The 14,692-nt window shown below is 39.8% G+C and overlaps 1 protein-coding gene across 3 annotated transcripts in view; it reads right to left on the bottom strand.

The window, feature by feature from the left end:
- KIF5C (kinesin family member 5C) overlaps window positions 1-14,692 on the bottom strand; it is a 326,400-nt gene that overhangs the window by 19,298 nt on the left and 292,410 nt on the right. For all 3 annotated transcript variants that reach the window (XM_081167631.1, XM_081167632.1, XM_081167630.1), the window contains 9 exons: window positions 14,235-14,339; window positions 13,714-13,862; window positions 12,285-12,433; window positions 7,973-8,148; window positions 6,663-6,731; window positions 4,303-4,509; window positions 2,311-2,457; window positions 765-953; window positions 532-649 (listed from right to left, as the gene is read on the bottom strand). In XM_081167631.1, coding sequence (XP_081023757.1) covers window positions 532-649; window positions 765-953; window positions 2,311-2,457; window positions 4,303-4,509; window positions 6,663-6,731; window positions 7,973-8,148; window positions 12,285-12,433; window positions 13,714-13,862; window positions 14,235-14,339 — 1,309 coding nt within the window. The remainder of the gene's footprint in view (window positions 1-531; window positions 650-764; window positions 954-2,310; window positions 2,458-4,302; window positions 4,510-6,662; window positions 6,732-7,972; window positions 8,149-12,284; window positions 12,434-13,713; window positions 13,863-14,234; window positions 14,340-14,692) is intronic.

Here is a 14,692-nt window from a genome sequence, read left to right as displayed (position 1 = left end):
GTTGATGTTCTCTACTCCACAGGATAGGCGGAAAGGGGAGAACCTACATCCCGCATTCCCTTCCTCCTGCTTCCTCCTCATCCAACTGAGCCTGCCAATCCATGTCCAATCCCAGTGGAGCTGTAGGGCTCATTACAGTGGTAGGAAAGAAGGTAACTGCAATAGAAAAAGCCTCACCAAAATTCAGCATCTCCTGAGAAAAGCAGAAGAAAGCCCAAGGTCACATACATTTAAAGTGCTGTTGTACCACATTAACTGTTATGGCTTCCTTCAAACAATCCTAGGAACTGCAGTTTGTTAAGGGTGCTTAGAGTTGCTAGGAGACCCCTCACAGAGCTACAATTCCCAGTTCCATTAACAAGCTGCATCTCCTTGGATTGGTGTTTTTTTTTGGGGGGGGGAGGAGGAAGCCATGACAGTTTAAGTGGTGGAAGAAAACTTTAAATGTACGGTGCAGATGTGACCCAAGAGGGCTGTTTTCAGCTCAGAAGAGGCAATACATAAAACTGGGAACGCTTGAAAATATTGTACCTTGAGCACGCAATTTGGCCAACTCCTCATTAAGTGAATCCTGTGACTCTTCTAGCTGCCTTCGTTTATGCTCCATGTTCTGCATGTAGTCTGTGAGAGACTTTATCTTTGCTTCATGCTTTGAAAGATGTAAGCGAGAAAACATATATATTTAATATGCACAGAGGCAAATTAATTGGACTGGTTAGTGGCTGGAGGAAGGGGGGGATAAAAAGAGAAAGCACCCTAATAACCTGAGAGATAAGGAGTTGACAAGCGGCAAGTTCCCTCTCGCTGGCATTCATCTTCCTGTTGGAGTCTATCTGGGCACTCTCCAACTGCTTGCTACGGTTCACCAGAGATTTCACCTCGGACTTCATCTTACTGATGTAGAGCCTTGCCATGGTGAACTCCTCCTCAATCACTCCATTCACATCTGCCAACTGAACATCCAAAACAGTTGCATGGTGAACATGTACCAGTAAATTCAATTTGTTACTACTGAGATGCTCAACTCTGTTGGCATTAGGCAATGGAAATCAGCCCGGTTTGTACTGGTCTTCCCTTACTGCCAGTGATGCTGAAGTTCTGGAATGCTTTCCCAATAGAGGCTCACCTTGCTCAATTCTAGATGCCAAATTTAAGATATTAAAATTTATTATGTATTTTAAATGGCAACCAGCAGAATTGTTGTTGTTGTTTTGAAGCATTATATATATTCTAAAGTTTTAAAGTTGGAAAGAAAGAAGCTTGGGAAATTGTCACCAGCCAGCTCCCATAGAGGCCCCTCTGTCCCCCAGCTGCCATCACAGGGACATCTGAAGGACCATTTTGCCCTCAGGCGACTGAGAAGCAGTAACAGCTTGTCCTAAAGACACAAGTTGCCTTTTCCATTACATTGTAGCTTCTTCCCCCCCCCCAAAAAAAAATCAATACTTATTGTTTTATAATCTTATGTAAACTGCTTTGTGAGGTTTGACTGAAAAGTGGTATATAAATAGTCTTGATAAATAAATACTTCATTTACCAGAAGATGCAATAGGTATTATGGTAAAGGTAATGGTAAAAGACCCCTGGACGGTTAGGTCAAGTCAAGGGCAACTATGGGGTGCAGCGTTCATCTCGCTTCAGGCCAAGGGAGTTGGTATTTGTCCATAGACAGCTTTCCAGGTTATGTGGCCAGCATGACTAAACCACTTCTGGTGCAATGGGACACCGTGACGAGTGCCAGAGCGCACAGAAATGCCGTTTACCTTCTCGCCGGAGCGGTACCTATTTATCTACTTGCACTGGCATGCTTTCAAACTGCTAGGTTGGCAGAAGCTGGGATAGAGCAACGGGAGCTCACCCCACTGCACAGATTTGAACCGCCAACTTTCCAATCAGCTAGCCCAAGAGGCTCAGTGGTTTAGACCACAGCGCCACCAGCTCCCCTTAACAATAGGAATTATAATAGATTGCTGGATACCCTGCTTTTTATTTAGATCAATGTAGACAATATTCAAAATCTAGAAATCCCATCCAGAAATGCTTGGACTTGCCATGCAGAAGTTTCTCAGCTCACAGTAGTTTCCCCATGAACCTCCAAGTATTTCATATGTTTATGGGTTCAACTTTTAAATGAAAGGACCTATCAGCAATTCCAGCCCTTTGGATACACAAACTGCCTGGCAAAATGAATTGGGAAAAGCTCACTTGTTCATGAGTTTCATGAACATAGTAAGAGAAACAAGCTTTGCAGTCCAGCCTGCCAATGAAGTTAGATAATCCCATTTAAGATTTTTAAAAAATTCAACTTACTGTTTTAACGTCATTAGTGCCAATGATTCCTCCAATCTCGCCAAGGTCCTTAAGCAGTAAATTCAAGATCTCAGTAGCTCTCTTCTTCTGATGGTTACTGAGTTCTTGCAACTGTCCCAACTCTCTCTGTGTAGTTGTCAGGGCAGACTGCAAAATAATGAACAGCAGTGAAGACTTCACACTTGTTGCAGCAATTATACATTTCTGAGGTTAAGCTGGTGTTTGCTGCATTAAAAGTTTGTGTTCTTGAACACCCAAGGATAAAAACGAAGGAATCACAGCCAATCTGTGTAGCTGTGCCATCCTCAATAATGAATTAAACACAGACACTAAAATACTTTATACTGGTACCACCAGAAATTCCTGTATGGTTCTGTAAGTAGTCTGTTCCAAATCCTATTAAGTACCAATCCAGAGATTTGATAGGGAATTGTACACTAGAATTTGAACATGTGGACTCTACACAAGAATTTTGTACATAAAATGTCTGTTTACACACAGCCTCAGCATTTCCCACAGTTCAAATATCCCAGATTTCGCTTAAAGTATGAAAGTTTCCCTTTGAATATGAAAACTACTCAAATCAGTGTATGCCCCTGCTGGCTTCTAAGTAGTAGCTAGAGGTAAAATCACTAGAGATAAATCAGAATGGACCAAGTTGGATGTGGCTGAGGGTACCTCATTGCTTATGTTTAGTCTATGTTAAGGGTTGGTGACAAAATCCTTACAGAAAACAAGAAGCAGCAACCAAGAGAGCTTTTTAGAATGACATGAACACAAATAAACTGGAAGAACTGCAATGTGTATTATAGCAATAAGATTGCACCCTACATCTTCACTGCTGAGTGACATGCCATTCGTCTCCCTTTCACAGCTACATCATGAAGACCAGGCATTGAGCTTGCTTTCTTTTTATTAACAGTGTAAGCAAGCTACTTTTAATTTCTCTTGAGATTGTATTCTTTCAGCAAAAACCATTCAATGGTAACAGGAAAACTTCCCTCTTCCATTTGCCTATCCACCCTGTTTCTGCTAATGTTCTTCCAATTAAAATCTGCACAACGTAACTGCTCCCCGGTGTCCATATGCAGAGGAATGGTACTCTGCCTTCTCATATATCTGTCATACATAAATGAACAAAATGTAAAAATGGATGCACCAATGTTTTTTTTATTATTATTATTATTATTATTATTATTATTATTATTATTATTATTATTATTTCCCTACCCTTAATTCTGCAACTGCATACAATATGTGTTTCTGTGGCATTCTCCGATATGTTGTTCACTACCTTGAACACCATCAATAGTAGAAGTTTGCAAAAGATGTAATTAAAAAATATGGTTTTACCCTCAGCACCTGAAACAGGTCACTACTTTGGAGTATAGCTAATCCTCATAATCTCATTCGTACTTATTTTAATCCTTTTCCCTCATTACCTAAATGGGGAACAAAGATTTGAGACACACTGGCTTAATTGCCTATTGAGTCTCTGGCCAAGCTGGAATATGAGCACAGCAATTTATAGGACTACTGCACTGGCTCTTGATGTGGATATGAAAAGATTGCCAGAAGCTAAAGAAGCAATGTAACAGTATACAAGGGAAAGAGACCGAGACATTAAAAAACAACAACCACATAAATCAAAACTTGAAGGTATTTTAGTGAACTTTGTGGTGGCAATAGCACTCTACCTCAGAATATAACAGCATGAAGTGCAGACAAATGTGAACATGAACTGGGTGAAAGCTTACACATACTTACCTAACAATAGGGGCCACTGGACTCAGTAGTATGCACTGCTGAGTAAACGTTAATAAAATAAAGCTGCACATCTTATGTTTAAACAGCTAGTTTTAGAAATCCACAGCTTCTCTTGAAATTAGGAAGATATCATTGTTGATTCTAGAATGCATTTCCAGATTTCCAGAATGATGTACATGTAGACACGCATGCACATGCACACACAGAGAGAAGGGTTGTTCTTACTGTTTTCTGTGCAAGTTCGTCAGCTAGCTGTTCATTAGCTCTCAGCTTGTCCTCCACTTCCTGTGACTTCTGGTCATAATTAACAGCCAGTTCCTCCAGAGCCTGAAGAACTTCTTTCACTTCCTCTTTCGCAGCTTCATTTTCAATCTGGAGACGAGTGAGTTCCTCTTGGATCTTCTCATAATCTCTCCTAGTGGAAGCCAAAAGCTACAAAGAGATGGAAACATTAAGATTGTGTAACTCTTGGGTTAAAAGGAGGACCATTATGACATAGGCACTGTGAGTGAAAACAGCATAAACCAGACATTGGAAATAGAATTGGAAACAGGAGATGTTTGTGGAGGTGGGAAGGAATCGCTGAAACATCTCAGTGAGAGCAGAAGAGAAGCAGGGCTTGTTAACTGCCCCAACTCTTCTGAATCTTCCATTTGGCCATTATTAATAGAATAAATTATAACATGCTTAAGAGTAACAAACTGTAATTCAGGGTTTAGAAGAATTCTAGTATACTGCATGATACTCCACAACAACAGAAGCAAGAATGTTGCTTGCTCACACATAACAGTACAAGAGTGGGCTGAAAAAATCTTTTTATTTACGAATTATATTTCTCTGCAGCCCCATAACTCAGGTTCTCTGGGCAGCATACATAAAAACCAACAAGAATAGATAATTGGTCCACCAACTCAATGTGATGCCCTCCAGACATTGTTCATCAACACTCCCATCAACCCCACTAAGCCAAATCCAACTTTCCCCACTTCCCAACTGATTACACCCTTCTGATTCATCCCTACACTAAGATCAATCTTCAGCACTTTAGAAGCACCCAGTGAGAAGCTTTTAGCCTGCCCGCCCCTGTGGAAAGCCAACACTTCCTCCATAATTCAAAAGGTTATGGTCCAATAAAAAAGATGGGAGACGTTTGTAAAAGGCCTTTTGGACATTATTTGTTCATTATCTGTTGAACCATGTATTTTTGTGAATGTGCATCTAACCTGTGAACACAATACCTCCTTATATTTTCACCTACTCGTCAACACATGAGACGCTTGTTATAGAAAGCCATGGAGTCTACGAGCATTTAGACCACGGGCTATGCTAGAAGGAGGTAAAGATAAGCCTACGAATTTGTATTAATCCTATCTGAACTTATAGAAAGTGGCATTTCTGGGATAGTAGGCCATGTATTCCAGTTACAAAGCTTAAAAATGTTTCAATAAGCTATCCTTGCAAAATGGGAAGATATCAAAAGAATTAATCAGCACAATGTTATATATCTGTCCAAAATAAGGGTTAGAACTGTGATCACGCCAAGTGAACATGACAGACTAAAAAGCAGACCACATCAACATATCCATTACATCTAGCTTCTACATATACACAAAACTTTAGCCCACATGGTTTAGCAATTTAAAAAATGAAGGCATTCACATTCAACATACGGTCTATTTAGTCCCAGCAAATGATTTTGTGATGCACAAAAAAGTTAATCAGTGGGACTAGAATGTGAAAGATATTAGAACAGCATGTTCCCCTTTTTGTAACACTTATGCTAGCAATGAATCTGCTAGCTTAATCAGCCAGAAATAAGTGTGCTGGCTAATTAAGGAAAGCCATCATTAAGGCAGACACCCTGAAGCCCATCTATCACTGAGCTCATCACAAAGAACGGCAGAAAGCACTAGAGAATACAGTAAACAGGGAACAAAATTAAGCAAAAGCACGCTCCATTCCTAAGCAGAGAACAGAGTGCCAAAAATTAATGGCAAAGGTTTTTTGCTTTTGGTCAACAGCTGGTTTTCCTAGCAGACTGTTTGAGGAGCAAAGTACAATGATGGAGAACTTGTGGCCCACCTGATGTGGTTGGACTACAAGTCCCATCATCCCTGACTACTGGTCATGCTGGCTGGGGCTGGTGGGAGTACATATCGAAGGACACAGGGTCTCTAACCCTGGTCTAGTGCATTAATTTCCACCCACTGAAGCACTGATGTCTCTAGGTTAGCAACCAGAAGGTTACATTTGGAATTTCTCAGTGGGGTCTGGATTTGACCAAGGGGTCTCCAGTGTTACTGCCTCCTATTTTTAAAGCTAGTAGCACTTTATTAGTATGGGCATCATTTTCTTTTTTAAAAAAACAAGAAAAATCTTTCAAGTCGCAGAGCAAGATGAACTGAGAAAAGGATGAGCTTCTGCCTAATAGCAAACAAAACCATGAATAGCAAATGAAACATCAGTTGAATTAGGTTTAAAGTGAGGGTTAGGATGGTGGGGCAGGGAGAAGATATAGGGAAATGCCCATTTTAAAAGGTCATAATAATTATTATCACAATAATATGCTTTGGGCTAATATTTACCTCATCTTGATCCAACATCTGCTGCTTTAGTTTCTCTGCCAATTGACTCTGTTGATTGATTTCATCATCCTGCAATAGGTGAAAAAAAACTATCAGGAGCTTCTTCCCCTTTTTCTACATTCGTTAAAGCTTGAAACCAACACAAAATGGATGCAATATTGGAGTGAAATAAATATTCTACAGAAAAAAGAAATATCCTTCAAAGCAGACACAAAACTGTAACTGGCTTCATCCTGCTTTCTTTAAATCACCTGCATAATGTGGTTGTAAACATTGCTTGAAATTGGAATCTGCTTCTAGTAACAGTGCCATTTTATATAAATACACTACAGAATTATAACAAAAAATCCCCTTCCTTTATTAAGTGAGAATTCATGCAATAAAACTGCTGATAGTTTAAAGCACCCAAGTTGTTTCATATAGGGTATGACATATATTATTTTCCTTTGCTGTTTAAAACAAATTGTTTCCCCCTCCTTAGCAGAAGCTCTTGCTTTTGCAGAGATAAAGAGAAGAATGTGCTTCCTGTAGATTCCTGAACATTTATCCAAAATCAAGAACAAACTTCAGAGTGTTCAGTGCAATACAGTGGTGCCCCGCAAGACGAATGCCTCGAAAGACGAAAAACCCGCTAGACGAAAGGGTTTTCAGTTTTTCAATGCGCTTTGCAAGACGAATTTCCCTATGGGCTTGCGAGTCTTGTGATTTTTTTTCGCTTCCCCCCCCCTTTTTCTAAGCCGCTAAGCCGCTAATAGCCTTTTAGCCGCTAATCCGCTAAGCCTTTAATAGCCGCTAAACCGCTAATAGCGCTAATCCGCTAATAGGGTTGCTTCGCAAGACGAAAAAACCGCTAGACGAAGAGAATCGCGGAACGGATTATTTTCGTCTTGCGAAGCACCACTGTATATAATTATACCTGCGCCATGTGCCAACAAAATCACCCCCTCTCCTTTGCTCTCTTAATGGCCCATCACTTAGGTGATTAACCCAACATAGGAAGTTAGCCTGGCTTACATTTTTAACAACTGATGGACCCAGGGATTCAAGAGGGGTCTGGCACCTCCAAATCGCATAGCTGTACATATGGCTGGGACAATGCATTATTAGTTGTTCAATAGTGACAGGAATGGAGTTCGGTTAACATTTTTCAACTGTAATGGCCACAAAACTTGTGAGATTTTACACCACCAGTTTTCTATTTTGCACACTTCGAAGCATGTGGTGGTTTTGATGAATAAAAAACACTCTTTAAACAAAATCTACAGTAGTCGTCAAGACATAATTAAGTTGAAAGGAAATAATTTCTAAACCTTATCATCCAATTGTCTGTAGAGACTAGTAATCTCTTCATCGTATTTCCTCTTCTCCTCAGTTGTGATACTGGCAACAACAGGTGCAATATTATCGATAATGGGTGTATTGTCACATGGCTCCAAATTCTTTTGGTCCTTAGCACTGATCTGTTCATCCTCAGGAACAGCCTCTCCTGCAAACACATCTCAATACAATCAGTGATAATACAAAAAGTCCAAAAAGCAAGGAATCAATATTTAATCTTCAATGTCCTTTGGAGACTTAAATCTACAGTCCTTATAATTGAAGGCCTCCATGCCTAATGGTCTCTCAGAACCAGCTGAAATAAAAAGCAAATTAGTTTGCCTTAAGGATCATAACTACGTTGTCAGAAGTAGTGATCAGAACTACGGTGGAGTAGATATACAGAAACAGCAGAACAACATGAGGCAGCCATCCTGCCAGCCCCATGTTTCAGACCACATTTCATTATTCCTCCAAAGAACCTATACATCTGGTTACTATGAGCTATATCAAGGTAGTGACAAAAGCTCTTAAAAACAGTCATCTACTCTGCAATGTTAACATTGAGTATATTCAAAAAGTCTCATGGTGAAACCTTTTCTCCATACTAAAGTCTCTGCCCCACCATCATACAAACAGGGGCAGCACAAAAAAAATAACTGCAGTAGCAAACATGCCCGATTATGATGAATGGCAACTCACTTGGAAAGAAAGCATACTTGTGTTCAAAAATCCAATATTTTAAGTCAAGTGCTAAATCACAAGTGCATATTACAACTAAGAATTTTGTGTTTGCCTCAGTAATGAATATAATTAACCTTTAGAGTACTGACTCACTGAAAAGATCTAGAAACAACTGAAGGTGGTTTTTAAGGGGCCTATAATAATGAAACAAAATTTTCAATACTTTTTATAGGTATTTAATTTTTTTAAAAAAAAATCCTCTACAGCTCTCTCTGCATTTCATAATTAAAACTGAAATTTTTTGCAGCCATCTGTAATAAGGGGGGCAGGGAGTGAATCCGTTAGCATTAGCTCACTGAAGTCTGACATGATCACCACCCCCAAAATTACCTTATTTCCCTCTTATCCAGAGTGCACAGCAATAATTGCTCTTTATGTTACTATTAGCAACAGAATTGCTGTTCCCTATGTATTGAAGTTCTATCGGGGGGGGGGGATTGTGAGTTGGAAATACTGTGGGCTGCAGCCTGTAGTGAAGGATTTAAACCTAAATGTTAAAATCCTACCTAAGAAATAGCCACTACTTCACAGTCCACACCCCAGAAAAATGTAAAACAGAATGCTTGTTTTCATTTTGAAAATGCTGAAGTGTTGGCAATCTTCTCCTGCTCTGATGCTCCAACTACCTAAGATCAAGGGCTGATTCACACAGAGAAAATGAGTGTGCGGTGAGGAAGATACTCACACATTCCCAGTGGCCATGCCTGTTCAGCCTGATGTTCACATGTCGAATGGAATGTTGGAATGGGAAGAAAAAACGTTCATGGCCAATCCATTTAGCACATACCGACAATTTTGAGAAGACTGAGTAGGGAGGCACAATGCCATGCCCTCACCACTACGGGAACATAAGAAGATTGCTGGATCAGGCCAATGGCCCATCTAGTCCAGATCCGGTTCTCACAATGGCAGGCCGGATGCCTGTGGGAAACCTCAAGTAACACAGTTGAAGCCTTGCATGAACCAACCCACAGATACAAAAAGTGCAGGCTGAAAACAGAAAAAGGCCAAGGTGGTGGGGAAAGCACAGCTCTTCCGCCAATTCTATCCTTAAATGCAATTAGAAAGGTGATAGTACTTTGCATTCCACCTTATCCAATATGCCGCTGCATAATTGTATGGGCAGCCTCAAAAAAAAAACAAAAAAAAAGTTATTTAGCCAATCCTGATTTATTTAAGATCCTTGCTGGCTCTTTTCCTATATGCTTTTTTTCTTCTTCTTACACATTGGGCGGAAAACCCTACCACAATCCTGCGAACCACTTTCTGCTAGGCCAACTGAAATAAGTTGGTCTATTTCCAAGGTTTCTTCTGCGATATTTCACTTACAGGCAGTTCTGGTGACACACTAGAGAAGAATGCCTGTCTCTTTACAGTTGAAGGCAGCAGTTCCGGAGGCTATGTTGCTATTTTTGAAAGCACCAGAAAAGTTAAAGAGTGGCATGTCTGTATCACTGCAAGTGTCTTGGATACAAATGCTTTCAAAGGAAAGAGGAGAACCAGGTTTAATTAAGCACAAACAGTCTCAGAATTTGTTCCAGTGTGTGCTTTCTGCTACTAAAGAAAATAAGCTGCTTATCATTTTCACAAGTTTATACAGTGGCGATCAGTAGAATGCCTTGGGGGGGTGGCTGCTTCCAATGTTAGTTTTTTAAATGGTAGAAGTGTAAAGCAAAGCTGTGTCCCTGTGGTGGAATAATAATAATAATAATAATAATGATGATGATGATGATGATGATGATGATGATGATGTCAGGGGCTGTAGCTCCCATTAGTCCCAGCCACCATGGCCAGGGCTGTTGGGAATAGTAGCAAAACAAAATTTGGAGAGCCATACATTCCCCATCTCTGGTATATATTTGCAAATGTCATTATCTTTTGCCCTTAAAGCTTTCCCTGCCTATCCAAGATGTGTGCAGATGGTGGTGGCTACTCAGCAGTGAGGGGGAAAGCTCCCTGTTCATGCTTGAAAATAATTTACTGCTACATTGTCCTGGCAAAATTAACCTTAGCTCCTGGTATATGTAATTTCATTTTTGTTATATTTATTTTTTAAACTGTAACAATATACGAGGAACCCACCCCATATGTGGCTCTTGCCTGTCATATGGCAGCACTGTGGCTGGGGAAACCCAGCCAGATGGGTGGGTATAATAAAATAAAAAGAATTTTTTTCCCCTTCACAACTGAGTAACACACAACCAATATTCACATATCTGGGTTATAGGGGGGGGGGAAGAACTCTTTTGCAATTGAAGCCCTTCTCCCTCAACAACACATTGTATGCTACTATGGAGGCTAGCAACATCAGACAAAATAAAAATAATAATGTATCTATAATATTTACAACATACAAACAATGCTTTTAGGGGGAAAGTTGTGATTTCAGATTTATTGTTGCTCAGACTGGTATTGCTCTTTTAAGTAGAGAAGCATTTGCTTCTTCTGAATTATCAATCTGTAGGTCCAATAGTTTTCTGTCCGACAGAGAAAAACATATAAGCAGAATGACGGCATGGTGGTGAATAAAATAAAACTCATCAAGGGCAGTATCCAAGGGAAAAAAGTGCAAGGACTTTAAGCTACACAATAGAGTTTCCCTGCCGTCAGATTTGGGGTTGTTGTGTGAGGAGATGAAGGGTACAATGCAAAGCTTAAAGTTCTTGAGCTAGTGGGACCATTCAGTTGGATACCACACCAAGTATTTAAATTCCTACAAATGAAGTTCACTCATTAAAACCTGAACCATATGTTATCATACCTGCATGGAACTGTGGCATTATTTAACCATTCTGTAGACTCTCATTTTATTTCTCGGTTAGATTGCTATCCTAACTCCACTTACCAGGGAGTAAGTCCCACTCATTTCAATAGAATTAATGAGCAGACAAGCGTGTTAAGGTTACTCAAATTCAACTGTTTTCAATAGGACTTAATTCTCAATTAATAGTTTCAGAATTTTAAGTAAAGAGTGCAACAGCACAATGTTCCATTTACAATTTTCCTTCCTCTCAATTGCAAGTCTATTGATGAGCAATCTCTGTGAATAATCCCATCCCTACAACATGTACACATTATCATTTTAAAGTTGGGTGTGACAGCTAGTAGCCTAAGGAAACAGGGCATAATTTGTAAATATTTCCTGCTTAGATCCCATACCCTCCAACATTCTGCCTGAAAATACAGACATTCTGTTAATATTCTAGTCAGTTAAACCAGGGCTTCCTTTTTCAGACAACAAGAGAACTCTGATGTAAAGCAAGCCAGGATTCTCCACACTATACAAGAGGAGGAGAGGGAAGACCACAGGGTAGGACTGTGTGGGCCTAATGTTGGTTCCCAGCTTTATAAACCATGGTTTATGAAGCCAGCAATGTGACGTCCTGAACCAGGCCTATGTTTAGGGATGAACCAAAGTTGAATAGGTCTGTGCAGACAAACAGAAGAACATGATTCATCATTGTAACAGACAGTAAAGTGTATCATAATTTATTTTATTGCAACTATTTGGCTTAATACCTTAACAGCTGCCTAATAATTGACAACAGAGTTATTTCTCACCATTTCTCCACCTGTTCAGTTCCATCTCCAGATGCTGGATAACATTCTTCAATGTCTTGTTTTTTTCCTTCTCCTTCTCATATTTTTTCTTCCATTCTTCAGCAGTCAGCTCAAGATTCACAGAGACTGTATTCTTGATGGTCTTTGCTCTGTACAGAAAGACAACAACTTACCAAACAAGCACTGACATTAATCTTATTAACTTCTCTGTGGTCTGAAAGTTGTAATACTATACACACTTAGCTGGAAGTAAATTCCACTGAACTCAATGGAATGTACTTCTGGGTAGATATGTACAGGCTTGCATTGCAAACGAATAAATACAAACAGCAGCAAATGTAGAATCTTTCTCCTGGAAAACGAAATATGAATATTTCTTTTGCATCCTTTACAGCAGGGTGAGCCACGTAAGTCTTTATTTCTGGATAACTGGTTTGTACTTCCTTCTTGAAGTTTTCCTCAGAGTCTCTCTTTTCCCACCGGTCTCAGCTGGCATTTCTGTTTTTAATAAGAGAAATGACAGACTCTGTTCTGCTGATACCAAATTGCACTGTTTTTTTTTCTCTCCCACCGCCTTTAAACAACCCCAGCATAGCAAGACTTAAATGTACTCATTTGATTCCAGTTTTATGGCTGACACACACATCCCTGAATTCATTATTTATGTAGCATCTATCATAGCTCTCATTAGCCAAGGCTATACCACACTATGTTGGCTCAGTCTGCTGCAAAATGGATATGACTTCCAAACGAAAATCCCATCCTTTTTAAAAAAGCTAATGCAAAAAGAAAGATCCAGTCAACAAACAAGAAAAGACAAGTGTGATGGAGACTATGCAGTCTGAATTCTGTGCATCTGAGCAATAATCTGTCACATCTGAGCTCTTTACAACCATCTTTCCCCTCTGCCCTATACCAAAACCTTTGGATACAAATACTACTAAGCTTCCAGTAGCACTACTGGGGTTTAAAGATCAGAAGTGAAGCCTTCTGAAAGGCTTTTTTAATATGTCCAGTTACATTCACTTATCTGATCTGCACATTTACTGTGAGGAAAGCTATGCACATTATCCACATCAACGCAGTCACTGGAAGATCAATAGAGCCACATCAGGCTATGAGCCAGCAAAGCACCGATGCAGAAAATTAAGCACAAAGCAAGTTCTTTTGCTGCATATGCAATTTTATTCTTGAGTGCCTTATCATGGAACTACTGCAATATCATTGTTGTCTGCTGACAGAAGATGCCAAGTCTAACCCCAGCAATGTTTTCTTATCCAGCCATAATTGGCTGGCCTCACTTCTGCCCATAACTCAGCTTCCATTCTTCTGATGAAGGCATTTGCTAGATTAAAGAGCCTTTGTCAGAGGAGGGACACGGCTGGATTCAACCCATAATCTCTCCCAAGAGACAGGTGCACCTGCTCACCTCTGCCCAAACATTAGAGTAGACTTGGTTTCTGCTTCATTGAAGATGGATGGGGAGCAACAGATGACAATGGTGGTTCTACAGTTTCCACCTAAGGAGTCCTGAAGAATCCTGGTCATCTTGCTGTCTCGATATGGGACATGTGTTTTCTAATTAAGATGGATGATACAGCATCAGAACACACACAATTGCTTAAAAGGGATGATAATAAGTAAAAAGTAAGTCAACCTAGAATATGTAAAACTGTTTTCATATTACTAAGGCAGGTTCATATAATTTCTAACAGATTGCCATCTGATCCGTCACTAGTTAAATATGGAACTAAAAGACCCTGCAGTAAAAAACAAAAAAACAACTTCTTGCCAGCTGGCAAAGTGGGGGTGGGTGGGAAGGGAATATATACCTTTTCTCCTCTGAATTTAACGTGGAGATCTATTATTAATTTGCCCCAAGAGGTAGAAAACTGGGAAGTAACCAAGCCATCAAACGGTCACTATTTTTAAAAAGTACAAATTACTTACAGTTCCTTCTGCTAGTGCTGAGATCACATTGCCCAAAGCAGACAAAGACTTGTTAATATTTTTGGCTTCATCAAGAACAGAGCCCTCTGCACCCGTTTTGCTGACCTGCCAGAGAGCAGATATTGCTCAGTGAGCTCAAATTCTGATCATTGCAAAATAAGAAAAAGGTGCAACACTTGAAAGTAGCTTTACCCCATCTTGCCTGAGCCAGAGAAGTTATCAGTTTACAAAGCTACAAAATTTTCATAACACTTGTAACAGTTATTTTCTTTGCTAATCATATATAAACACAACACACAAGTTGGTTTTTTTAATTAAAAAAACACCTTTATTTCACTTATATTCAAATTTCCCTTGTAGACCTTAAAGCAGCTTTCATATGAAATCTCAGTGACCATTCTGGCCCTTTATAGAGGCAGATTTGCTTAGCTGCAACAGAATGGTGTCCTCTACTTCCA

This window comes from Podarcis bocagei (assembly GCF_964188305.1).
Source record: "Podarcis bocagei genome assembly, chromosome: 1".
Classification (NCBI taxonomy): Eukaryota; Metazoa; Chordata; class Lepidosauria; order Squamata; family Lacertidae; genus Podarcis; species Podarcis bocagei.
This window is presented reverse-complemented; position numbering and strand designations above follow the sequence as displayed.